The sequence below is a fragment of the Sceloporus occidentalis genome, unplaced genomic scaffold, assembly GCF_023333645.1.
Source record: "Sceloporus occidentalis isolate IW3139 unplaced genomic scaffold, rSceOcc1.0.p SCAF_150, whole genome shotgun sequence".
Classification (NCBI taxonomy): domain Eukaryota; kingdom Metazoa; phylum Chordata; class Lepidosauria; order Squamata; family Phrynosomatidae; genus Sceloporus; species Sceloporus occidentalis.
Genome location: NW_028317130.1, coordinates 946,177 through 973,117, shown reverse-complemented (window position 1 = coordinate 973,117; position 26,941 = coordinate 946,177). Strand labels below are relative to the sequence as shown.

Here is a 26,941-nt window from a genome sequence, read left to right as displayed (position 1 = left end):
CTGCTGCTGCTGCTTTCTTTGGTCAGACAGATTGAGAGAAGAAATAGCAGAAGAAACAATGTTTGGAGAGGGCAAACTGAAGCTGTGTACGGAAGACCCGTTTCTGGGAAAGGAAAGAGAGGAGTATTCTTTGAAAGAGTCCTTCACATCTCCCAGATTGAAAGTCTTTTCTTGCCAAGGAGAACCTTCTCCCTTTGCATCCAGTCACTTGGGAGCAGCAACCAAGCAGACAGTCAGGCAGTGGCCAAGAAATCTTGCCCACGCTACCCATTACCGCAAAGACCAACTCATTGTTTTTGAATTTACAGTTGGGATAGTAGACGTAATACAGTGCGCCTGCGGTATACGTGGGTGCGCCTTACACAGCTTTCAGCATATGCTGAAAGCCATGCCGAAAGAAGGTTTCGCTCATCCTGGAAGGGATAATGGCATGTGCACCCATGGCGCACGCACTCCGCACTCCTTCTCGTGTAAGGGAAGGGACCACTGCATCAAAAAATAGACATTGGAGGCACTAGGTTTGTTGCTCAAGAGGAAAGGGGGTGGTACCCAAAAGTGTTTGAGGAACCACTGGCCTAAAAGATAAGAGGGTATTTATCTGCTGTTTGGAAGAAGCCTTCAAGTATGCTCTCCATTCAGTTACCAGTTGGTTAAGTGGAGCCATTATGGTCTAGGTCTTAAACTAAGAAGGTGAAGAAGTGTCAGATACATCAGAGGTAGCTGAATAGAGATAATTAAGGGGTTGAAAGAACCACATTCCTCCTCAGAGTGCATGGATTAAGACAGGGATTTGGGCCATTTGGTGAATAATCTAACCTTTTTCCACTTTAGCTTTTACTGTCCAAGCCTTTTTTGGAATCATGGAGGCAGGTGTCATTAAAAAAAAACAGGTAAGATTACAGAGAGTTCAGGAGGCAAATGAGTGAAATAAATATGCATATATTAAAATGCAGTATGAAAAGTGTGGACTGCGGGCTGCATGTTGCCACCCCCCAAAAAATTTGACAGACCACTGAATATTTTATTTCATGGGGGGCTGTTTTAGTCCAATAGAGACTTTTTTTTCTCAAAATAGGAGGTGTTAATTCAGGCACTTCTAGTTTAGATAAATAGTCAAAATAGACCTAAATCAGATTAGGAGAATATAAAATAGAGGGAAACAGCCAATCCCATCTCCCTGGAGGTTTTGGGAACATGATTAACCTTCCTTTGTTAAAACTTTTTTCAGAACAATGTAGCCTATAAAGGGTAATAAAGGCCCTATACAGACAGGCCAAAATAAAGCTGCTTCAGGTCACTTTGGAGGTATGGTGTTTCAATGATGCATGTGTCCTAAGAGTCTGGAAGCCGCACCAGAGCTGCACTCCAGTCCTTAGGACTGGAGCGTGGCTTTGGTGCAGCTTCTGAACTCTTAGGATGCATGTATCATTTAAACAGAATACCTCCAAAGTGACTCAAAGCAGCTTTATTTTGGCCTGTCTGTATCAGGCCAAAAATAGGATATGTAGGCCTTTCGGTTCCTGTAGTGGGCAGGTGCAGGTCCATGGATTAGAATTTTAAGATGGTAACTAGAGAAGCCTTTAAGTGTTACCTAAGAAAAGTTTTCTGAGTGAGGTAATGTAAGGAATGAAAGTAGACCTGAACAATATTCTCTTTAAACATACCAAATCACATGATTCTTCCCTTCCTAGGCAGTGAAGAAGATATCTAGATATTCTTCTTGCATAACTCCTAACACTACCTAGTGAATATGTCTTGAGGAAATATGATACATGGAAAAATCTACACTCCTATAAACAACAAACGTAAAGATGAAGAACATGACATCTAAGTTATGCCTAGTTTCTTTGGGCGGGGGGGGGTGTGGACTGGATTCAAGCACAGATTGGTAAAGTAATCTAATTTTTTGACTCCTACTGACAGACAAATTTACCTGGCTATGAAAGATGAAAAGGTATAATCTATTGTTTTGTTTTCTTAGAACTAAAGTTTTTTCCCCCTCCAGATAATAATAGCTCTATATCTGACACCTTCCTGTCAGAAATATCATTTTATTTCATCTTATATTATCTTATTTATGTCCCGCTCTTCAGAAATGCTCTCAGAGAGGTTTACAAATTGGTAATTAGACAGTTCCTTGCCTACAGGCTTACAATCTAAAGATATGACACATAAGGAAAGGGGATGGAAGTGATCGAGAACATTTTCCAGGCAAGCTCTCAAGAAGGGACATTTCTCAGATATTCTGATAGAGAGACAAATCACTTGGGATTGAACAGACAACTAAGAGATTCATCTTCTCTTCTCTGGACCAGAAATGTTCAATGGGTAGGATGCATAGGAGCTCAAATTTTCACAAGATCAACAGAGGCACTGGGAGGTTTTGTTACTTCTAGGAAAGTTGTGTGGAGCCACATCTCAGGTATCAAAGCTCAAATGTTTCCCACATGAGTCAGCCTCTCCTGAAAGTTACAGCTACTTAATTAACTTCCTTCCCAGGGCCCAAGGGCCAACAGATTTGAGGGGAAATGCAGTTAAGTTGCAGGATCTTGAAAGTAATGTGCTCAAATAACTCCCTCTTTCTGCTGGAAGAGGCAGGGGACCAATATATCTGCGGGAGAGTGGGATAGGCTGCACCTCTACAGGAGCAGACCCTGTTTGGGTCTCAGGCAACACCCCAGGTGCCATTTTCAACTGGCCAGGGACATAAAGAAAATGGAATAGAAGTGAGAAAAATATCTATGAAGAAACATATAAAATATTGGCTTCCTATTGAACATCAAAATGGATCTGCTCTCCTTGTAAACACAGAAAATGTAATATGGAAGAAATCTCAGATAGAATTTCAAAATTTAACTGGAGGGTGTTCTATCCTTTAACAACCTGGTCTCATGCGGTACAATAAAAAGAATGGAAACTTACTACGTGGTTATTAAAACACAGTAGCAGAAATTACCATGGGAGTTAAATTTAAAACAGTAAGCAAGTGTTGAATTGCTGCTTCATTAGTAATTCAGTTATTTACTAATGACTATCTATTTACTTACCATATATACTCGTCTACAAGTCGAAAAATTTATGCTAAAAAGTTGGTCCAAAAATCCTGGGTCGACTTATAGACGGGAGAATACAGTAATATGGTGGCTTCGGCTCTTTTGGATTTATTTGCAGCTGAGGGGATAGCAGAGGGTGTCCTAAAAGAAGTGCCGCCCAGCCCTCTCTCTCCCCCTGCGGAACTAGGGAAAATTCAAAGAGCCACGTGGGAGGGAGAGAGGGAGTGGGGGATTCGCTGGCAATTGCTTTTGTCCGGGGAGGCTGTATTGCAAAAGAAACGCTGCCCTCCCTCCCTTCCACACCTGGCTCCTTGCCTCCTTCCTGCTGCAACTGTGGAAGTATCCCTGCTGCTCTCCTTGCCCTCCTCCTCCTCTTTCTCTCTCTCTCTCTCTCTGCTCCATGGGGACAAAAAAAGAGCCATCTCAGTCTGGGCTCTGTATTAGGCGTTTCTTCCCCTTGAAGAGGGCCCTTCCCCTCTCCCCTTTTTCTCAAGCCCTGGGAGAAGCCAGCTTGGCTTGGCCGGCTGTTTCTTAAAAGGCAGACTGCAGCCCTCAGACATTTTTGGGAAAAGGAGACAAGGGAGAAATGTCTGCTATTTTGCTGTTTTTAAGGGGGCAGAAACTAAGGACATTATAGCAAACAGTATTGTTCCACTTTAACTGATTTGGCTGCCTTGTGTTGCATCCTGGAACTTGTAGTTTAGAAAGGGGAACTGAGAATATTCAGACAGAGAGCTCAAGCAGTGGCTGGGAAAAGGAGAGGGGGGGGAAGTCTTTTTATCTGCTGTTTTTAAACATAAGACTCACTGCAGCTGGAGAGTCCGAGTGAGAGAGAGGGAGCCTCTCTTTAACTCTTTTTTTCTCCGAAATAAGAAAACAGCAGCTCCTTGAGCTAGATTGCCCAAATGGAGAATCAAAGGGATGGGGGGGAGAGGGAGAGAACTGTGAGGATGTGGCAGCAGTGATGGTTCTTTGAGCATCTCACAGAGCACCAAGAGCCAGAAAGGCCATGGCAGCAGCTCTAATGCCTCCACTCAAAGGAGTGCCAAGAGACAAATAGAACACAGGGGACAGGAAAAGAGATTCCACCTCAACATTAGGAGGAACTCCTGACAGTAAGGGCTGTTCCACAGTGGAACACACTCCCTCAGAGAGTGATGGAATCTTCTTCCTTGGAGGTCTTTAAAAAGAGGTTGGATGGCCATCTGTCAGGGATGCTTTCATAGTTCCTGCATGGCAAAATGGGGTTGGACTGGATGGCCCTTGGGGTCTCTTCCAACTCTATTATTCTGTGATGCAGAGGTAATGGTTGCACCCTCAACTTATCCACGGGTCATATTAAAATCCATAATGTTGGCCCCCAAACCTACCCTCAACTTATACGTGGGGTTGACTTGTACACGAGTATATACGGTAGTAAGTAACTGAATAACTAATGAAGCAACACATCAATATTAACAGCAATCAACAGCAAATCAACACTATCTATTTCTTAGAAGCCAGCATGGCACAGTGGTTTGAGCACTGGACTATAACTCTCGAGTTCAGGGTTCAAATCATCACGCAGCAATGATAGGGTCATCGTAAGTTGGAAACTACTTGAAGGTACACAACAACAACAATCTATTAAAGGAAATGTATACTTAAGAGTAAAATGGACTGATCTATGGGAACTTTATTCATGACTTAGTATGTGGTTGTGTACTTGGAAATAATTACAAAAAGCTTTTATTGATTTAGTTTGACTGCTCATTAGTATAATCCAAATAAGGAGAAGCAGTGAATTCCATAAGTACTGTAAAATGCAAAGTTCTATAAAACATAACAAAGACTAGCTTATCAACAGATGCTGCAATCTTGGAAATTTCTGAGCAGAAACAAATAAGATTGCACTGCAAAAACGATAAACACCTGTCATTTTATTCTTACCTGTACAAGTTGATTTAAAGAAGGAGAAATCTCTGTTTCTTTCCTTATCACACCAAAGCTACCTTTAAGACTTGTATCTTTCACCTGCTGCTGCAGTAAAGGTATCAGATATCTTAAGGTGAGCAGGACACCAAGAATTAAGACACTGGGATACTCATCTTCCATAGGAAATAATAAACCTATAAAATAATAACAGTGGTTTTAAAAAATTCTTAACAGTTAATATTTTAATTTTTTTTCATTCAAAATAGATAATTACCAGTACAATCTTTTGCAGGTTTCTAAAAGTAGGTACAATGAACTGGATGAGGGAAAACAAGCTCAAGCTGAATCCAGACAAAACGCAAGTACTTAGGGTAGGGGCCCCCAAACCAGGTATCGGGCCGCAACCTCCAGTCCTAGAAGGGTTCACGCTCCCCTCAAAGGACTGTGTTCGCAGCTTAGGGGTGCTATTCGACTCGTTGCTTCAGATGAGAAATCAGGTGAATGCAACAGTCAAGAGTGCCTGTTATCAGCTCCAGCTGATACGTGAGCTGCGCCCTTTCCTGGAACGGGGTGACCTCGAAACTGTAGTGCATGCACTGGTAACCTCAAGACTTGATTTTTGCAATGCGCTCTACATGGGGCTACCCTTGTGCCTAGTCCGGAAACTTCAACTGGTACAGAATATGGCAGCCAGATTGATTACAGGAACAACTAGGAGTGACCATATTACACCTATATTGAAATCACTCCACTGGCTGCCTATTCGTTTCCAGACACAGTACAAGGTGTTTGTCATTACCTTTAAAGCTCTCCATGGCTTGGGCCCAACCTACTTAAGGGATTCTCTCCTTCCGTATAATCCGCCCCGTACCCTCAGATCCTCTGGGAGGAATTTGTTGCAGTCCACAAAGACCAGATTGACGGCAACCTCCCAGAGGACTTTTTCCGCAATCGCTCCCACTTTATGGAACGGTCTGCCGGATGAGATCCATCAAATTGCCAACCTAGAGAGCTTCAAGAAAGCTGTCAAGACAGATCTCTTCCGGCAGGCCTTCCCAGAATAGAACCCGCCCATGTAACGCTCCCCCCACAGACATATATAAGCGAAGACTCTGCCCACCCTTATTTTATTATTGTTTTTAGATTTTATCATTTGTAATTTGAATGGATAGAACTGTTTAATCCTTTTTTAAGGGGGGGAATTGTATATATTGTATTTTTAAAGGTTGTACGCCGCTTTGATTGTGGTAACAAAAAGCGGGACATAAGTTAAAGTTTTATTATTTATTTACAGTCCTTTTTACTCACTGTGGGCATGCTCAGATATTGTATTTTCACTGCAATTACCATTGAATATTAATGTTTCTTTAGATTAATAACATTGTTAATACAGACAAGTTAACTTTTATAATACAATGTTTGCTAAGGAAAAAAACCTCAAACTTCTGCTATGTTGTCATGCAACAACACCTTTCATTGGAAAATTTTCTGAGAAAGTATGTCCATTTAAATTAGTAAAGTAGACTTCTAGCTCTCCTCATAGGGTGGCAAAATGCCTGCATATGGCATGATGTGACACCTAAACCCAGCACTACACAGAGGAAGCACATAATCTAGCTAAAATATGAACAGGAATATATAAGCAATTCAGGGTGCAGGGTGGGGTACAGGCAAAATTATGGAGATTGGGTTTAGTGCATCTACATTTCTATGTATGTGTCAACTCACTTATTTCACAAGTACACCCATCATGAACCTACCCATACTTTGACCACCCTCTAAAGCAGTAGTTCCCAACCTGTGAGTCGGGACCCCTTTGGGGGTCGAACGACCCTTTCACAGGGGTCGCCTAAGACCATTGGAAAACACATATTTGCATGTAGCAATGAAAATAATTGTATGCTTGGAGGTCACTACAACATGAGGAACTGTATTAAAGGGTCCTGGCATTAGGAAGGTTGAGAACCACTGCTCTAAAGCCTTCCTCCCATTATTTCCTGAAGCTGGTAATGAGAAGGAGGCCTTTTTAATTGTTGACCTCTGGTTTATGAAATGCTCTTCCAAGAGTGACGCATCTAGTTCCAACATCATAATCGTTTCCATTCCATGAATTTTATGAGATGAGATACAGCTGGCCAAATCTGTCCTTATAAATACATTTACCTCCATCCAGAACACACATACATCTGTCAATTGTGCATGTGTATGCACATACATGTCCACATTTTACATCAAGTTTCTGTGCATGTCTCTCTTTTTGGTCTCTTTCTCCTTCCATGTAACTTTCTGTCCACCTGACTAATTATTTTTCAAGATTTAATGTAAATCTGTAGCACTGTTTTTGCCATCTTACCTAACAGTACATGCAGAAGCCAAGAATAAAAATATTGTGTTCTTCGTGAATGCTGGCAAATGCTCACTACTGAAGCAGCTGCAGTTCGACGTATAGTAGGGGAACACGATTTAAGGTTAGCTACAAATGCCTTCAATAAAACCTAAAATGAAAGAAACTAGTCATTGTTTCATTTAACTACAAAGGCACTATGAATACTAAGGTTGACAGATTTTTCAAACTTTGTCTAAACTTTCCAATGAGACACAAAACTATACATAAAATGTATTTCACACTGGAAGAAAAAACTTTCAGCAAACAACAATACTACTAATCTGAATAGGGACTGAAAAGGAAATGTCACTTGCAAAAAAAAATCATAGCAGTTTAAGGCCTCATACAGACAGGCCAAAATAAAGCTGCTTCGGGCCACTTTGGAGGTATGCTGTTTAAATGATGCATGCATCCCAAAAGTCCGGAAGCCACGGCAAATCCACGCTCTAGTCCTAAGGACTGGAGCGATGCTTTGGTGTGGCTTCCGGACTCTTAGGACGCATGCATTATTTAAACAGCATACCTTCAAAGTGGCCCGAAGCAGCTTTATTTTGGCCTGTCTGTATGGGGCCAAAGAAAAGTGCAGTTCTACCATTTTTGTAGCACTCAATACCCTTCCATATATATATATATATATATATATATATATATATATATATATATATATTTAGTGCACTTGCATCAGTACAAAAAGGTCTCACAGGCCTGTTACAGACTGCCAAAATAAAGCTGCTTCGGGTCTCTTTGGAGGTATGCTATTTAAATGATGCATGCACCCTAAGAATCCAGAAGCTGCACCAAAGCTGCACTCCAGTGCTCAGGAATGGAGTGTGGCTTTGGCGCGACCTCTGGACTCTTAGGACCCATGCATCATTTAAATAGCATACTTCCAAAGCAGCTTTATTTTGGCAGTCTGTAACAGGCCACAATTTCTATCCATAACAGTAAAAAAAAAAAAAAAAATCCGGATTTCAAGCAATGATCTGCTTGTACCTAACTTGGCCTGATTCATTATGGTCTGGCACAACAGCATTTGGCTAATGCAGTAATTCCCAAACTTTGGCCTTCCAGATGTTTTGGACTTCAATTCCCAGAAGCCCCACCCAGACACGAATTCTGGGACTTGAAGTCCCTAACATCTGGAGGACCAAATTTTGGAAACCACTGGGCTAGGATTATGTTAGTTATTGATCAGGGCCCATGTGGCCAATAATTTCTTCACCTGTTATCTCTAATCAGTGATACGAACTTAAAATAACACTGCACAGAAATAGAATTCAGCACTGTATTTTGCAAAATGCTATAAAAATGTCCATTTTGCTAAAATTCATCTGGGCACTTTAACAACTATGTTTTTTTCATGGGAAATTTCAAACTGATATTACATCTGGCTACATCTACCCTGCTATTGGTACTGGTTATAATACAATTGCAATATATCATATATTTTATCGTATATTGTATGGGATCTTCTAAGAAAATAAGTAATATTTTTCTTATTTACTTATTCTTTTCATCACTTATGTCCCATGGCATGTTCACTGCTGAAATATAACCCCTGAGATCTATCCCAAAACCGAATTCAATCCAAAAAAGGCTTTCAACATCTGTATTATGCAAATCTTAAAAAGTTAACTAACATATATTCCTCTTGATTCAAGAGAAACCCTTTAAAACAATAACCTTCTTTCTGACCATACCAGACCAAAAACGTTTTTTTGTTTTTTTGTAAAGTTCACTTCAATTTGACAAGACAGAACTTGCCACCTAATCTCTTCACCCTGGTTGTTCTGGAGAAGGAAGAGGGACAACATCTTAATAGTGCTAAATCACAGTTTAACATCATATGTGGCCTAAGCCAAAGTATTAAAGTAAAAGAAACCTTTTATCTTTCAACCCTTCAATTTATATTTCCAACATATCTGATGGTATTATGCAATACACATTTCATATGGCAGTAATGCCAGAACTTCTGCCAGTACCCACTGATGATTCAAAAATTACTATTACTTCTTCACAATTTTGTTGTTTTACACATTTCAAAACGATGCATTATTGGTTTTTTTAAAGAAGTATTATTTTTTATTAATTTCAACAAATTGTAGGGTGAAACATAAAACATTTAGACAATTATACCTTGATTTCATTGTCATTTGCGAAATTTCCAAAAGCTGCCATGATTTTTGGTATTGCTGCAGCCAGAGTCTCTTGTACCGATTCTTCAGACCGCTTGCTCACTCTTGTTAGACAGGGCAAAAGGTTTACAAAATAAGGTCTGCAAGCACAAAAGGGACAACAATATTATTATTCAATGCAACTGAACAGAAAATGTGTTGGATTGGATCCAGAGCAATCTTCTTCAACTTGCTGCACTCCAGATCCAAAGAACTACAATGTAAGAAAATCCCCTAATGAACAAGATTAATAGACCTGGTGGGCACCATGGCATAAAGCCAAAATGATGATAATGGTTTCTTATCCACTTCTCCACACAGATTGAGGCAGGAAATAAAAAAGATTAATATAAAATATATAGATAGGGAAGCTTGTTCTCCAGATAGTCTTGGACAATAACTTCCAAGGGACTTTCAGCATATGAATTTCATTTGCACAATGTGGTATTTCTTTAGAAAGAAAAGTCACCATGTGGGTTAGAAAAAGAACAGGCAAAGATATTTTTTTTAAAAAAATTACATTTTTGTATACAGCATGCCATCACAGACAAGCAGGGTTATGGGGCTAATTCTTATGCTTCCCACCTGTTCTACTGCCGTCATATATGCACTAGGAAAGTGCACTACACGATAATCAGTTTTAGCATGGCTTCCTAGTTTAAGCTGAGACACCATACATGTAAGTCAAAAAAACCTTCTTATTTGCTAGGGAAAAGGCGATTTTCCAGGTCTTCATAAATCACAGACACAATATTAAAACAGGATTAAAAGAACTAAACACATTACTGCAAGACAGCTTTGTTTTCTCTTGTACACACTCACCGACATTTCTGGGGTCGAACAAGATGTGCAAGTTCAGCAAACCTCCAAAGGGCAGCACGCAGACTTCGAGAAGCACCATTCTAGCCAGGTATAATTGAGAACATATGTGAATCACACCAAGTTCAGACTGATTTTGACTTTACAAAGAAAATTTTAATAGCATCTCTACATCAGAAGAAAATCTAAAAAAAAATCAATTTCAACACATATACTCTGACTTTTCCCCCCTAAATAATGAGTTAAAATTATATGCACTTGGAAGAATGTAACTAGAGTTAACAATGACTTTAAAAAATACTAAGGCCTGTTACAAAATAAAGCTGCTTCGGGTCTCTTTGGAGGTATGCTATTTAAATGATGCATGGGTCCTAAGAGTCCGGAGGTCGCACCAAAGCCACACTCCATTCCTAAGCACTGGAGGGCAGCTTTGGTGCAGCTTCTGGGTTCTTAGGGTGCATGCATCATTTAAACAGCATACCTCCAAAGAGACCCGAAGCAGTCTATATTTTGGCAGTCTGTAACAGGCCTAAGTTTCACTAGATAGTATGCCAAAGGAACTAACAGCTTGTTATTTTCCAGAGGCTATCATATTTAAATAAGCAATACAATTGTCTTTTAAAACTGAATGAAAGCTTGTAAATGCATATTCCCATCAAGAAACTTAGCTAACTTAGGAAGTTCACAAAGTAGTAAATTAAATATGCCTATAAATAAAACTAAGTACTTATTAAAGGAAAATAGGCATTTGAATAAAGTATGTTTATTCCAAACAAGAAAATTAGTAGAACATCTCCCTTCAACATACACTTTTTCTGACACTATAAAAATCTGAAAGGTCTCATACTCTTCCCCTCCCCCAAATCTGCATTTTTTGCATATTTAAAATGCCAGGAACTGTATACTACAGAAACTCATATACAAGACCATTTGCCAAATTGTTGTTATGTGCTCTCTAGTTGATGTCAACTAATGGCAACACCAAGAATAACAAATTCCAAAAGATTCTATGAGTATCCCTGTTCAGATCTCACAACTTAGGGTCACAGCTTTGTTTACTGAACTTATCCATCCATAATGTGGTCTTCCTCTTTTCTTACTATTACTTTTTCCTAACATCACTGTCTTTTCCTGTGGGGCATGTGTGGTGCACAGAACACCCAGCTGACCAATCAGAAGGCAGCTGAAGACCAGCCAATAGAATGTGGGCTGGGACCCTTGAAAATTCTGGGCTAATAGAGGAGAGAGTCCATTGGGAGACAGTTGGGTGACAATTGGGATTTGACAATTGAGGGAACAGTTAAGTCCAAGAGAGGACTGGTTTCCAGATGTTCCTGAGGGAATAGTCAGTTAGGGCTTGGAATTCTGAGAGTGAGGATTCCAGGGATAGAGAAGGACGGTGAGGGGTAGAGTCTGAGTGGGAAAGGGCTCCCTACTATTATACTTCCAGGACTCTAGAAAAGGGAGTGGCTGGAGTGTGATATCCTGCAGGATAGTGTTAACTTTGGTGGCTGTTCGGTCTAAGTTTAAGAGAAGAACTTAATAGAAGGACTGAGTGAATCGTAGTTATAAGAAACTGGTGATTTAGCTAAGGATTTATCAAACCAATGGTAACTATAACAAAGTAGAAAGTAACAATTACAGATGATATCATATTAAAACCAACACTGTTAAACCTTCTTGTAAATAAAGTTTTATTTGTTTGATTCAAGAAGGACACGCCTGGACTTGAGTTAATACCACGCTACTCACATTACAAAACACAGGTAGCAACGGTGGGATAAAAACTCCCAGGTGCCTGCCATCATAGAAAAGGATTGTGGTTTGGGTGTGTCACATAATTTGGTGGCAGCATTAGGGTGAAGGTTGACTAGACGGGGCCTTCGCATAATTGGGTGGCACAATAGGAAAGCTTCGTTACAACATGATTATGTCCAAATTACAGTAGCCTCTGTGTCATATCTCTTTATTTCAAACATCACCGTAACTCTAGATAGTGAATGACTTCAGTGTTTAAACTAGTGGTTTATTACACTACAACTCAGGAGACCAAGATTTGAATCCCACCCAGCCATGAAAAGACACTGGGCAACCTCAGGTAAGTCAAATATTTTCAGTCTCAGTGGAAGGCAAAGGAAACCCCCCTCTGAACAAATCTTGCCAGGAAAATCCTACGATAGGTTCAGATTAGGATTGCCGTAAATGAGAAATGACTTGAAGGCACATGGCAACAACAATCTACATAAAATTCATGGACTTGTCATAAATCAACAGGTGACATAAAGGCACATATACACAAACAAGAATTTTATTAAGATTCAAGCAATAGTTTTACTAAGGTTAAACTATTATTTATATTATTTATTACAAGCTCTTGTGAATTGGTAGACTACAAATCTGAACACATTTACGTAGATTTGTTCAAACAATAAAAATGTCTCACCTTTTTAATCTCTTTGTAAAGTTCTAACTGTAACCTAGGAAGACTAGAGTCCATCAAAGCCTATAATGAAACAAAATGGTAAATTTCACATATCACCCAACTATGTATTACTCCAACATTTATTTAGCAATCAAAAGCCTGCATGTTTGCTATGTTACTCTTGAATGGAAATTATAGATGTTTTCTAGATGTACAGAAATTATACTCACACCTCAGTATTTCTTGCAACAATGGTATACACTTTCTTTCCACTTGAACCTTAAGGGAAAACCCCAGAAAACAGCAGATTTGTTTGGAAATTTGGAGCACTGAGCATGCCTGTGAAACTTGGTGGTCTGTAAAAACAGACCATTGCTCCCTAGTGCACAAATAGTTCCCAAAGCTTCAGGAGACCATTAGCAAGTGTGCAATCTATTTCTGATGTTCAAATTTGAATATTATTGCTGCAGTAGCCAAAATAGCATCACCTACTCATAAAATAAATGTATCAACAGTTTAATCTGAGGTCTACACACTAGGAGCAGGAAATCTAGGGGGGATCAAAATATCATTAGTAGTTATAGGGGAGGAAAATCACAATAAGATGGGAAAGGGAATGGAAATGAGTTATTATGGAGAAAGATATGGTAATTAACTGGAACAGGGCAACCCCCACACCACAATCCATATTTTGCTGTGGGTCCCATTTGTATTAAGCATTATCAGTCCTCCAAATGAGAATGTTGAAGAGGTTGGATGGATCTCCAGAATTCAAAAACTGCCAACATACAATAGATATCACAATGGTTCCATGTGGTTTATACTGAGGGTAACTTTACTTTTCTCAAAGAAATTGAAACCTTTTGATTGAAAATGTACCACTACAGACACACAAACCAGTTCATACAGAAGATCGTACACCATTTAGGCAAACATGTACTTAATCAGCAAGGACAAGGATAATTGTACTTCCAGTGAATTTTTAATACATTTTTCCTTAGATTTTTCTCACTATTCCACAAGCAAAAGATCAAGGTTCTGTTAAGAGCAATAGAGCTGATGAGCTTATTATAGTGATCCACAAAAGGGAACATCTAATGTTTAGCAGCAAACACAACTACTGTAACTTTCACCACATAGCCTGGCCTTGCTGCCTCTACATATGTACATTTTATAACTGGCTCTGTACTATAGGATGGGTAGCTCTATGCCTGAAAATATTTAGAACAACAACAGCAGGCACACTGGGACCACTCGGTTTCAACAGACCTTCTGACTAGAATGCTGGTCTCCAACAAATGCTCACAGGCACAACTGTATCCACAGCTGCTTCTTTTGGTGCCTGCAGGATTTTCTATTATCCTCCAGTTTCTTTTATTTGTTTAATAAATGAAGCTCTGGACTCAGAATGCCTAAACCCACACAAGCCAAAAAGGAAGCCTTAGAAAATAAAAATGGTAGGAGGATGCGGATGCAGTCTAGTATTTCAAGTCAGGTCCACAAAAAAAAAAAAAAAAAAAAAAAAAAAGAGAGATGTTTAATAATAATGTTTTAGTGTGGAACGGTTGCAGGGGAGGTAATTAATGGGATGTGTTTTAATTGTATGTTATGTTTTATCTAATGTTGTGATCCGCCTTTATCCTACAGGAAAGGTGGCATATAAATAAAACATTATCATCATCATCGTCGTCATCATCAGGGGTTGTTTACCTGTAATGTCTAGCTGACTGTTTCTGTGCATTTTTTTTTAATCCATGTGCACTGCCATGTGAACACCTGTATGTATCTTACCAGGGTTTTCCCCCCCTAATGTAGGGTGCATCTGTAGTTTGTTTCTTTTGATGCTGTGTGTGACTTCCTTGATGTGCTGTTGCAGGAGCCATTTTTTTTCCTGTGGCATTTGTGGACACTTGACCTTCATCTCAGTATCAAACAAGGCCTTAGATTTAGACACTTGATAATTTTTGGCATTTGATTGCACTGCGTTCTTCAACTTGTATATACATGTGCATCCACATGTGTCCAAAGTAGGAGATACTCTGAGCTAAAAGCTGCAAATTTAAGCATCAAAATGACTTCAAAAGCATTTTGAAATACATATACAGTATATTCAACCTCTCTCACTTGTTCATTCCCTTTCTTTCATTTGGACCTTATTTTCTTTTCATGTTACCTTATTTTTTTATTATTCAATCTTTACACGAGTGTCAGGGGGGTAAGGAAGAGCAGAATCATGCCTACTTGCACCATGTGACTGCCTCAGAAGCCTATTTTTGTAAATGCATATTACCTTAAATTAAATTCCTGAGATGTGGAGTTTGACACTGTGGAGTTTAACTTAATATTCCTGAGATGTTGGAGATCAACATTGTTGGATCCTATATATTTTTACTGTTGCAAAAGAGATTTATACTTTATTTGTATTTCAAAATGCTTTTAAAATCACTTTACATGCTTAAATTTGCAGCTTTAAGCTGAGAGACACATGTGGATGCACAATTTTGAAAAATTAATCGAATGTATTTTTGTAAATATGGTCAACTTATTTCAGCATATATGCCGAAGCTATGTTCATACTCTATGAATTTTTTCTTTTCTTTTCCTTTTTTCCCTTTCTTTCTTTGTAATATTTTAAACATGTTACATGGATTTGTAATTGGTTGAAGGGCCAAACCCAAAGGGTGATCAACAATGGCTCCTTGCCATCCTGGAGAAAAGTGACCGGTGGGGTGCCACAGGGTTCTGTCCTGGGCCCAGTGTTATTCAACATCTTTATCAATTACTTGGATGACAGAATTGGGGGCATCATTGCCACAGCAACCAAACAGCACGGCAACAATGCACTCCCTGCCAGGAGCAAAAAGAGGCTGCCAAAAGCAGCTTCCTGGAAGGGACACGATTGACGCATGTGCGCACCCCAATTGCGTCACTTCCTGCCAATGCTGTTTGTGTGCTGCACAATGCTCGCACCATCATCACACCACCCATGTGGATGGCAGCCAGCCATGATGGCGGCGTCCTCGCAGACTAGGGCTGCTGGGCATTTAAATGGCCAGCCTCATCTAGCCCTAGTTCACAGTGAGGATGCCACAAAGTGCCCGTTTGGATAGGATCAAAATTCAAAATGACCTGAATAGACTAGAAAGCTGGGCCAAAGCTAACAAAATGAAATTCAACAGGGAGAAATGTAAGGTACTGCACTTAGGGAGGAAAAATGAAATGCACAGATATAGGATGGGGGACACCTGGCTGAACGAGACTACATGTGAACGGGATCTAGGAGTCCAAGTAGACCACAAGTTGAACATGAGTTGACGGTGCGATGTGGCAGCTAACAAAGCCAATGTGATTTTAGGCTGCATCAATAGATGTATAGTGTCTAGGTCAAGGGAAGTAAATTTACAGTGCTATACAAATAAAGGTTAATAAGAAGAAGAAGAAGAAGTAATGGTGGCACTCTATTCTGTCTTGGTCAGGCCTCACCTGGAATACTGGAATGCTCTGTGCATTAGTGTAGAGACATCTTAGACCATGCCCCCCCCCTATTTTTTTGCCTTCCACTTTTGGGTCCTTGCACTGTTTGTCTTGTTCCCTTTATGACAAGTTTGACTATTTTCTCCAGCCCTTTTGCCCTCCAGAATACTCTCTCCCTCCCCCGCAACTCAGATTGAAGCCCTCCTGGTCAAATTTTTGAGACTATTGGCAAAAACGTATTTGCCAACTGGCGTGAGATGCAACCCATCCCTTGCCAGAAGTCCCTCCTCATGGAACCTCAGACCATGATCCAAAAATCCAAACCGTTCTTGGCGGCACCATCTGCGTAACCAGTTATTCACCTCTGCTATTTTCCTCTTCCTTCCTGGACCATGCCCTTCAACTGGGAGATGACAACCTGTGCATCCATCTCTTTCAACTTTCTACCCAAAGCCTCATAATCCCTTATGATATTCTGAAGGCTGTGCCTTGCGGTATTCATTGGTTCCCACATGAACCAAAAGAAAGGGGTGATGGTCAGTAGGCTTGACAAGTCTTGTCAGCCTCTCTGTCACATCACAGATCTTTGCCCCAGGAAGACAGCACACCACTAGAGAAAATCTTGTCAGGCCCACAAACCACTGGTTCAGTGCCTCTCAGCAAGGACTCCGCCACAAACACCACACGTCTGCTCTGAAACTTAGCAGCAGGTGTTCCCTCCCTCAGAATGTGGTGGAGTCTCCTTCTTTGAAGGTCTTTAAATAGAGGCTGGATGGCCATCTGTCGGGTATGCTTTGATTGAGTGTTCCTGCATGGCAGGGGATTGGACTGAATGACCTTTGTGGTCTCTTCCAACTCTATGATTCTATAAACATCATGCTTAAAGAGTCTGCAATAAAACATAATGCTGATTTCTTTTCTTAACAAATGGCACAACCTCTCTCTGTTGATAGAACTTTCTGGTTTATTTTAAAGTTATTTTATCCCTCCCAAGCAGGATATGAGTACTGACCTGTAAAAATGTCAGATATCTAGAAATTTAGTATAACCATGACTTGTCAGACACTCCAGCCGTGACTGTCTTTCAAAATTCCAGATGTACTCACTGACCCAATAAGACTAGGCAGTGGGATGAAAGCTGTCTCTGCTGCTTCCCTAAGACAGCTTGGCCATGACGTGGAGGCAAGCAGGTGAGCCCTTACACTGAATATAAAGTGGTAAGCGGGCTTAATTCCTTATACAGTATATAAAATGGCAGAGGGCCATATCAGATGGTAGAGGACTTGAGCACCCATGTTTTTTGGTACCCAGGATGGGATCACTGAAACAAAACCCTGTGGATATGGTATATCCACTGTACATATAAATTACAACTACACAGAATCAAGATGGTCTTAACAGGCTGGTGAATTGAGTCAAAATTAACAAAATGAGCTTGAACTAGGAAAAACCAAATGCACAAATCTAAGTTGGGTGACACATGTCTTGACAGCAGTATGTGTGATCTACAGATCTTAGTACACCACAAATACGAGTCAAAAAATGAAATGCAATTGTAGGCTACACCAACTAGAGTACAGTGTTTTGATCAGGGGTGAGCAAAATGTAACCTATAGGCCACATGCAGCCCCCAAAACCATTTCCGAAGCTCTCAGGATCCAATGGGAGTGTTTAAAAAAAGAAAAAAGCCCCAAAGTGCACTTTAGGAGCTGGGGCCATTTTCACCACGTTTTTAATCTCCAGGACATTTCAGGCCCAGGTAAGGTTTCTTCTTTTTTTTTTTTTTAAAAAAAAAGGAAGATTTCCAATTCACCTCCTGCTGTAAAATGGCCCAGATGGAGAACAAACATGTGGTGAAAATGACCACCTTAGAGGGAACTTGCAAGCAAAAAGATTTTATGCTGAGAGTGCAGCTCTCTAACGTCCCCTGGGGGTGGCAGCCCCCCACTTTTTAATCACTGATCTTGCCAGTCAATTGTATTATTCTCTTCTGCCTTGGTTACATCCCAGCTGGAATACTGTGTCCAGTGGGCACAACAGTTCAAAAAGGATAATGACAAGCTAGAGCATGTCCAGAGCAGGTCAACCAAGATGGTAAAAGGTCTAGAAACCAAGCCCCATAATAAACAGCTTACAAAGCTGTGTATTCTTAGCTTGGATAAGAGAAGACTGAAATGTGATATAACAGCCTTTTTAAATATCTGAAGTGAAATCATTAAGAATATGGAACAAGCTTTTGTTCTGTCGTTCCAAGACTACTGCAACAGAAGTAAAATATTAGGAATAATGTCCTAATGGTAACAGCTGCTCAACAGGGGAACGGCTAACCAAGAACATAGTTGACTGTTCCTTTGAAAATCTTTAAACAGAAGTCAGACAGCCATCTCTTGGAGGTATGCATCAGCTGTGGATTTCTGCGTGGCATAGGGTTGTACTAGATGGCCCGTGTACTAGGTGGTCCTTCCAACTCTGTAACTATATAAATCCTAAAATGGTATTTTGTTTTCTTCCATCTTAAATGATCCCACCGTGTAAAAACAGTTTGGCACATTTAAAATTTTATTAGCAATTTATAGATCAAAAAGGTAAATGTAACTTACTTTTATTACTTTATTGAGACATTCATCAGCAACCATTCTCACATCTGACTCCACATCATCACTACAGAGAAGAAAAAGTTCCATAGCAATTCCCAGCAATTTCTGAAATTCTGGAGAGTTTCTTAAATAAATAAAAATTAACACAAGGTAAGTTTTACTAGTTGGATTTTTGCAATATAGTTTGCAATAAAGCACATTTCCCAATATTTTTCAACTAAGTTCACAGAGTAGAAGATGAGTATATTGAGAAAAAGATTAAGAAAATTCCTTCAAAAGAAAACAAGACAATCTCAGTCCAGAAAAATGGGGAGATATTTGAACAGAGCAACAAATGAACACAAATTAATTCCGCCTGACACAAGGTACTTGCAAGAGCAGGAACTCATGAAAAAGTAACTGCCTGCCTTGTTTTTCCTCCCTTTACCTTGATCAAGACTAATTTTTCCATTCATAAGTGGCAAGAGAAAATTGTGAGTCTGTCAATCTTCCCCAAATTTCATGCTGAAACTAAATGCAAAACTATAGCACATGTCCCGTTTAAAAAACAAGCTAAACTTTTTTTAAAAAAGAAACAAATTGACTGCATATTACTTAGTCACTAAAATCAGTATTTACTTAACAGAATCTTTGAAAACTTACCTCAAAGACTGAGCAACGATATTTTCACATATTGTTAGGCAATGATTTACTCGATCTTTCTTAGTTGTGGAAAGCTCTTTCTTTCTATAATAAGAAACAATATTTCATAGATTTCAGTTACAAGTTGAAAACCTTAAAGTTAAAATCGGTTTCCCCCTCCCCCCAAAAAAACCAGAAATATTTTCTATATCTAGCTTTGCTTTTAAGTACTTGGCCATCACCTTCAGATATCTAAGATTCTGCTTCCTTTTCAGTTCTTAATTAGTCTCAATTCTTATGTGTGATCAGACCTAGAGCAATATTATCATGAACTTGATTCTACACATAAGTAGTTAGCCACCATTTACATGTTTGCTGTAAATTTATTTCAAATTATATGGAATATAATGACACATGAAGCACTTAAAAGAGTACATCTATGGAGAACAATTCACACTTAAAACATTACACAATGAAACAAGTTATTAAGATACATATTACTGGCTTCCTCTAAGATCAGTAACACTGGATGATGTCTGATAGGAAAAAAGAAAAAAAATACCATCTAGATCCAGATAAATTATTTTAGGATTCCTGTATCACAACTGTTTGGCACCGCATAGATAGCCACTGGTGAAGTGACTCTTCTGAACAAATACACATGCCACTCTTGTTGTTAACTGCCATCAAGTTGACTTTGGTGACCTTATGAAGGAGAGACTTCCAATTCACCCTATCATCAATAGTGCTGCTTAGGTCTTATAAACTCAGGGCTATTTGTAACAGGGTCTTTTTCTTTTCCTACTCTCCTCCACCTTGACAAGCATCATTCTTTTCTAGTGAGGGATGTCTTCCCATGATACATCCAAAATATGATAGTTCTCAATTTAGTCATCTTAGGGGCTAAATGGACTGTCAATAAACACCATCATCGGGCGGAGTGGGGGCATGGCGACCGCCTGCCATATGCCCTGACTTCACCCTAATACCAGTGTCATGCCGCCCACCTGACCAAACTTCACACCATTTCTTTGGCGCAGCTTTAGACATGCTTTCGCCAAAGAAACCCTGAGAAAGTATGGTCGCCACGGCAAGAGTGGCTTTTGCTGCTCTGAAAGAGAGCAGCATTTTGCAAGCCCTTTTTGGACCTGCAAATTGCTGGATTGGGGCTGCAGCAGTGCTGAAAGGGTTTTCAGGACATCACTCCTTTGGGGCTGTCTGTATGGTCCCTTAGTTTCTAGGGACAGTTCAGGCTTGATTTGCTCTAGGACCCATTTATATGTCTTTTCGGCAGTCTAGGATTTCTGCAAAACTCTCCTCTAGCACCACATCTCAAATGAGTTCCTTTTTTGAATCCACCTTGGGCATCTGGTATTTCTCACTCCATACATGGTAAAAGCCTTTTTTGTAGAATTTTGAACTTCATTCTGCTTTCATAGGAGATTAATGCAATGGTCCAATTGTTGCTGCAATCACAGAATTGCAAGGTGCCCTATGGGCCACTGTGTCCAAGCCTCTGCTCAATGCAGGACTTCCAACCAGAGCGTTCCCAGCATGTAGCTATCAAATGACCTTTTTGAAGTCATCCAGAAAAGGAAACCGCACCACTACACTAGGCCATTGGTTCCGCTGAAAAACTGTTCTCACTTTTATCATCCCCATTGCAAATCTCTAAATTTTCTGCAAATTGTCTATATCCTTATTAAAATGAGGCACTGTGAATTGAATGCAGTATTCCAGATGAGACTTGACCAGTGTAGAAGATAGTGGGACTATTACTGCCCTTGACTTGGAAACTATGCTTTTAGTAATGCTACAATAGCATTTGTCTTCTTTGCTGCAGCATCACACGGCTAGCTAATGTTCAATTCATGATTAACAATAATCCCAAGGTCCCTTTCACATGTAATAATGCTGAGCCAAATTGTTGGTATTGTGTGCTTTGAAGTTGATTTTGACTTATGGCGACCCTAAACCAACCCTATCAGGGGGTTTTCTTGGCAAGGTTTGTTCAGAGGGGGGGTTGCGATTGCCATCCTCTGAGGCTGAGAGAGGGAGACTTGTCCAAGGTCACCCAGTGGCTTTCCATGGCTGAGCCATGTCCTTTCCTAACGCAACCTATACCTATGTATTTTGTTTCTTGGCTTAAATGCAGAATTTTACATTTGTCTCCACTGAATTTCATTGTATTAATTTCAGTCAAGTTTTCCAGTTTATCAAGATCATTTTGAATTCTGTTCCTGCCACCCAATTTTGTGTCATCCACAAGTTTCCTTCTCCCCTACCATCAAAATAACTGAAGACTGTTAGCCCCATGACAGAATCCTGGGGCACTCCAGGTGAGATCTACTTCCAGTCTGAATCATAACCACTCATGACAACTCTGTGAACAGTTTTCTAATTAGCTGTGGATCCATCTGATAGTGTTTCCTTCTATTCCATGTTCTGTATTCCCTGGTGTCCCCTTTCTTGTGGAACGGAATGTATACTGAACTTTTCCAATCTGTGGGCCATTCTTTTGTTTTCCATATTTGTTGACAGATTTTAGTTACAATTTGAGTGGACTCTGTCTCTGTTACTTGAAAAGGGATCCAAGGTGTCTCACAAGACATACTACTGATATGCTATCTGTTCCTGGTGATTTACTTCTCCCAAGTACTTTGAGTGTAGCTTCCAGTTCGCTTTCTAAAACTGTGAGTTCATCTCCAATTGCTTCTTCCTTGAATTAATCTGTCCTGCTTTCATTCTTTTATATAGCTATTCAGAGTAGTTTTCACTGGCTTTTTTTCCTACTGGTTCATGCAGTATTCATAGAATAGTCATAGAATCATAGAGCGGGAAGGAGCCAGAAAGGCCACCGTCCCAACCCTCCTGCTTTGCAGAAATACATAACTGAAATATTTCTGAAAGATGTCCATTGAAGCTCTGTTTAAAGACCTCTAAAGATGGAGTGATTTTGATATTTCCCAAAATCCATGTAGGCATTCATTTTTCTTTCATCAACTTAAACTTCTTTTATAATTTCTATTTTAATGGCCAAACGTACTAGATGTATGGGGTTAATGCTGGTTTAAGTGGTGACACAGGCTTGTTTTTTATCTCCTTTTCTCTGCTTTTCTGAAGACATATGCTTGATAAGAGATTCTGGAGGCAGCCGCTGTTTACCTTATAGGATTTACTGAACTGTTTACTGTAGACATGCTAGCCCAGCCCCAAAGGTTTCAATTTCTCCCAACTTCCTTAACCACCTGACCAATGCCGATGCTGGTGAAGAAATTCCAGCTAAACAGAGGAAAAGGAAGAAAAGGGTGGTGCTGATTATGCGTAAAACGTTTTTTGTAACTGGTTGAATAGCCAAACCCAATAGCTCCTCTTCATCCTGGAGAGAAGTGACCAGTGGAGTGCCACAGCGTTCTGTCCAGGACCCAGGGCTATCCAACATCTTTAGCAATGACTTTGATAAAAGAATAGAGAACATGCTTATCAAATCTGCAGATGGCACCAAATTAGGAGGAGTAGCTAACATCCCAGAAGAGAGGGACAAAATTCAAAATGACCTTAATAGATTAGAAAGCTGGGCCAAATCTAACAAACTTCAACAGGGAGAAATATAAGGTACTGCACTTAGGGAAAAAATAAAAATAAAATGTATAGATATAGGATGGCAGACACCCGGGTTAACAAGACTACGTGTGAAGCCTTGTGTAGGAATCCTAGTAGACCACCAGTTGAACATGAGTCAACTGTGTAATGCAGCAGCTAAAAAGGCCAATGTGATTCTAGGCTGCATTAATAGAACTATAGTGTCCAGATCAAGGGAAGTAATGGTGCCACTTAATTCTGCTTTGGTCAGGCACTTAGAATACTGTGTTCAGTTCTGGGCAACAAAATGCAAGCTCCAGGAAAAGAGATTCCATCTCAACATTAGGAAGAACTTCCTGACAGTAAGGGCTGTTCGACAGTGGAACAAACTGCCTTGGAGAGTGGTGAGGTCTCCCTTCTTGGAGGTCTTTAAGCAGAGGCTGGATGGTCATCTGTTGGGTATGCTTTGATTGTGATTTCCTGCATGGTGGGGGGTTGGACTGGGTGGCCCTGGGGGGGGGGGGTCTCTTCCAAGTCTGCAACTCTATAAAAATAAGCAAAAAATGTCTCAAAGACAGCCTTCATTCAGTTCTTCTATCTCACACCAGCAACGGTTCTCAAAGAGCCAGATGGTGCAGTGATCTGAGTACTGGATTCGGACTCCCAGGAGACCAGGGTTCAAATCACTGCTCAGCCATGCAAACCTCTGTGACACTCATTCAGGCCTAGAGAAACTGACTCTGAACAAATCTTGCCAAGAAAACCTTGTGAATTTTGTAAACGACGTGAGTGCTCACCACCACTAGAACAACAACAAACAACCACATGTTTATCCCCATGTGGCTTTACATCAAATTTGCTTTGGCCTGTTACAGACTGCCAAAATAAAGCTGCTTTGGGTCTCTTTGGAGGTGTGCTATTTAAATGATGCATGGGTCCTAAGAGTCCGAAGGTTGCGCCAAAGCCACACTCCATTCCTAAGCACTAGAGGGCAGCTTTGGTGCAGCTTCCAGATTCTTAGGGTGCATGCATCATTTAAACAGCATACTTCCAAAGAGACCCAAAGCAGCTTTATTTTGGCAGTCTGTAACAGGCCTATGCTTCCTTTCCTCTGTCCACACTACAGAAATAACCTGCAGTGTTGATGTGCCGCAACAAGCTACGGCTCCCAGAAGTCCACAGCATTGAGCCACAGCAGTAAAAGCATTGTCGAAACGGATTACTTCTGCAATGTGGATGCTCCACAACAAACTACGGCTCCTAGAATCCCACAGCATTGAACCGCGGCAGTTAAAAGGGTGTCAAACTGGATTATTTCTGCAGTGTGGACGTGCCACAACAAACCACGACTCCCAGAATTCAACAGCATCGAGCTTTTCTGGCTGAAGGCTATGGAATTCTGGGAGTTGGAGTTTGTTGTGGGCCCCCAGGACACACTCCAACTGCCAGAATATCATAGCCTTGAGCCAGACAAAGGCTGCATCCACACTGGGGAGATAACCCGGTTTGGCACCGCTTTAACTCTTTGTCTGGCTGAAGGCTATGGAATTCTGGGAGTTGGAGTTTGTTGTGGGGCCCAGAGCGGAGCGGAGCCCCACAACAAACTCCAACTCCCAGAATTCCATAGCCTTCAGCCAGGTCAGCTAAAGCGGTGCCAAACCGGGTTATCTCTCCAATGTGGATGCAGCCAAAGAGTTGAAGCGGTTCCAAACCGGGTTATGTCTCCAGTGTGGATGCAGCCTCACACTCCCCAGCCTCCCTCCCTTCCTTCCTTCCTCCCTCCACTCACGGCCTCTGGGGAGGCTCCTCCGGCGGGGCAGCGGAGGACGAGGAGGAGGAGGAGGAAGAGGCAGCAGAGGAGGATGCTCCAGCTCCGGCCGCGGGGCTCTGATGCTGCTGCTGCTGCTGCTGCTGGAAAGAGCGTAGGGACTCGAAGGCCTTCATCAGCTTCTCCATGGTGGCCATGGCCCCGTCCCTGCCCTCCAAGACGCGGGGCTCGGGGCCCTCGGAAACGGCGGCGCTGGCGGGGCTCAGGAAGCGCTCCCGCCCTCCGCCCGCCACCGACGCGCCGGCGCCATCTTGGAAAGCTCCCGTCGTCGCCCCAGCCAGCAGCAGCCTCCTCGCCCCGCCCCCTTCCCTCGACGGCAGCCAATCGGCGGCGACGGCGCCCAAGCCACTTCCGGGTTTCCGCGAGAAAGGCAGCTCGAAGCACCAATCGGCGCGAAGAAAAAGCTGTGGCGCCCCGCCTCCCTCTTGGGGACAAACACAGGACTCCTGTTACAGAGCCCAAGGAGAGAGAGAGAGAGAGAGAGAGGAAGTGGGCGGCCTGAGGCAGAAGCCGCCTTGACACACTGCAGAAATAATCCACTTTAACTGGCCTGGCTCAGGGCTAGGGAATCCTGGGAATTGTAGTTTGTTGTGGCACCAGAGCTCTCTCTGACAGAGAAAGCTAAATGTCTCACAAAACTACAAATCCCAGCATTCCCTAGCAGTCAAAGCGGTCTCAAACTGGATTATTTCCCCGCAGTGTGTTTTGGGCCTGGCTCAATACCAGAGAATCCTGGAAACTGTAGTTTTGTGAAACATTTAGCCTTCCCTATCAGAGAGCTCTGGGGCCACAATAAACTACAATTCCCAGGATTCCCTGTCACTGAGCCAGGGAAGTTAAAGCGGGCGCATACTGGATTCAGGCTCCATCCGCACTGTAGAAACAATCCGATTTGACGCCATTTTAACTGCCATGACTCCGCTCTGCTGCTACAACAAACTACCATTCCCAGACTTCCACAGCATGGAACAGCGGCAATGGAAGTGGTGCCAAACCGGGTTATTTCTGCAGTGCCGACTGGAGTCAGCAGAGATCCTTACCTCAAAGGAGGACAAAATGTAGGGCGTTCAAGGAAAATGTAGGACCTGACCAAATCAAAGCTAAACACGCTCATAAATGTAAACTTCGTGATGCTCAAAATGGAGGACATTTTGTATGTTTTTTAGGTTTTTTTAAATTAAGTTTTTATTTTTAAATAGAATAAAGTTTGCAGAATAAAAAGCACACTAATAAGAAAATGTATATAATTATATATTTTATAACATCTTGCATAATAATGATGATGATAATAATATTTATTTATTTTTAGCCTGCCTCTCCCATTTGGATTGAGGTGGGTTCAAAAAACATAGCAAGATTACAATTACATAGTGCAGAAATCATGAAGATCAACAATCCCTAACCCATTGTCTTATAATATCCTATAATTATATATATATATATGTATATGTATATGTATATGTATATTTAATATAAACAACCTTCACCCTCATCATCTTGGTGCATTATTTGACTTTCCGCTCATGTAACGAATAGTTTTATATATACATCCTAGTATTACTCCTCTAAAGAAAGAAAAAAGAAAAGGGGGGGGGGAAGTAGAGGAAAGGGGGGATCATATTACTATTGCCCCCCTTCTTCTTCCTCAAAATGGGAGGACAGTTTGGAATTCTTCCCGGACGGACTGCTAAAATGTAGGACAGGTCCTGGAAAAGGAGGATGCGTCTGGTCCCCCTGAAGCCTGCCTCTTTCCACCCCAATCCACAGACTCTTTCTATTCAGTGGCCCCAAAACCGTGCCCTTTAAGAGATTTTGGACTCCAGCTCCCAGGAGCCTCAGCCATGTCGGCCAATAGCCTGGCCTTCTGGGGGTTGAAGTCCAAAATCCCTTAAAGAGCACAGTCTGGGGAACCACTGTCTTAAAGGGATTTTGGACTCCAGCTCCCAGGAGCCTCAGCCATGTCGGCCAATAGCCTGGGCTTCTGGGAGCTGAAGTCCAAAATCCCTTAAAGAGCACAGTCTGGGGAACCACTGAGATATCGCGAGAACAGGAGAGCGGAGAGGGAGCTTCG

At 41.2% G+C, this 26,941-nt stretch overlaps 1 protein-coding gene across 1 annotated transcript in view; it reads right to left on the bottom strand.

Moving 5' to 3' along the window:
* The window catches only part of LOC149280657 (huntingtin-like), a 170,937-nt gene extending 145,817 nt beyond the window's left edge, over positions 1 to 25,120 (bottom strand). The window contains 10 exon segments of the mRNA XM_089500274.1: positions 4,983 to 5,161; positions 7,321 to 7,462; positions 9,490 to 9,628; positions 10,350 to 10,429; positions 12,790 to 12,849; positions 18,843 to 18,963; positions 19,482 to 19,565; positions 24,832 to 24,856; positions 24,859 to 24,916; positions 24,918 to 25,120. Coding sequence (XP_089356400.1) covers positions 4,983 to 5,161; positions 7,321 to 7,462; positions 9,490 to 9,628; positions 10,350 to 10,429; positions 12,790 to 12,849; positions 18,843 to 18,963; positions 19,482 to 19,565; positions 24,832 to 24,856; positions 24,859 to 24,916; positions 24,918 to 25,007 — 978 coding nt within the window. The 5' untranslated portion in view covers positions 25,008 to 25,120.
* Positions 25,121 to 26,941: the final 1,821 nt, after the last annotated feature.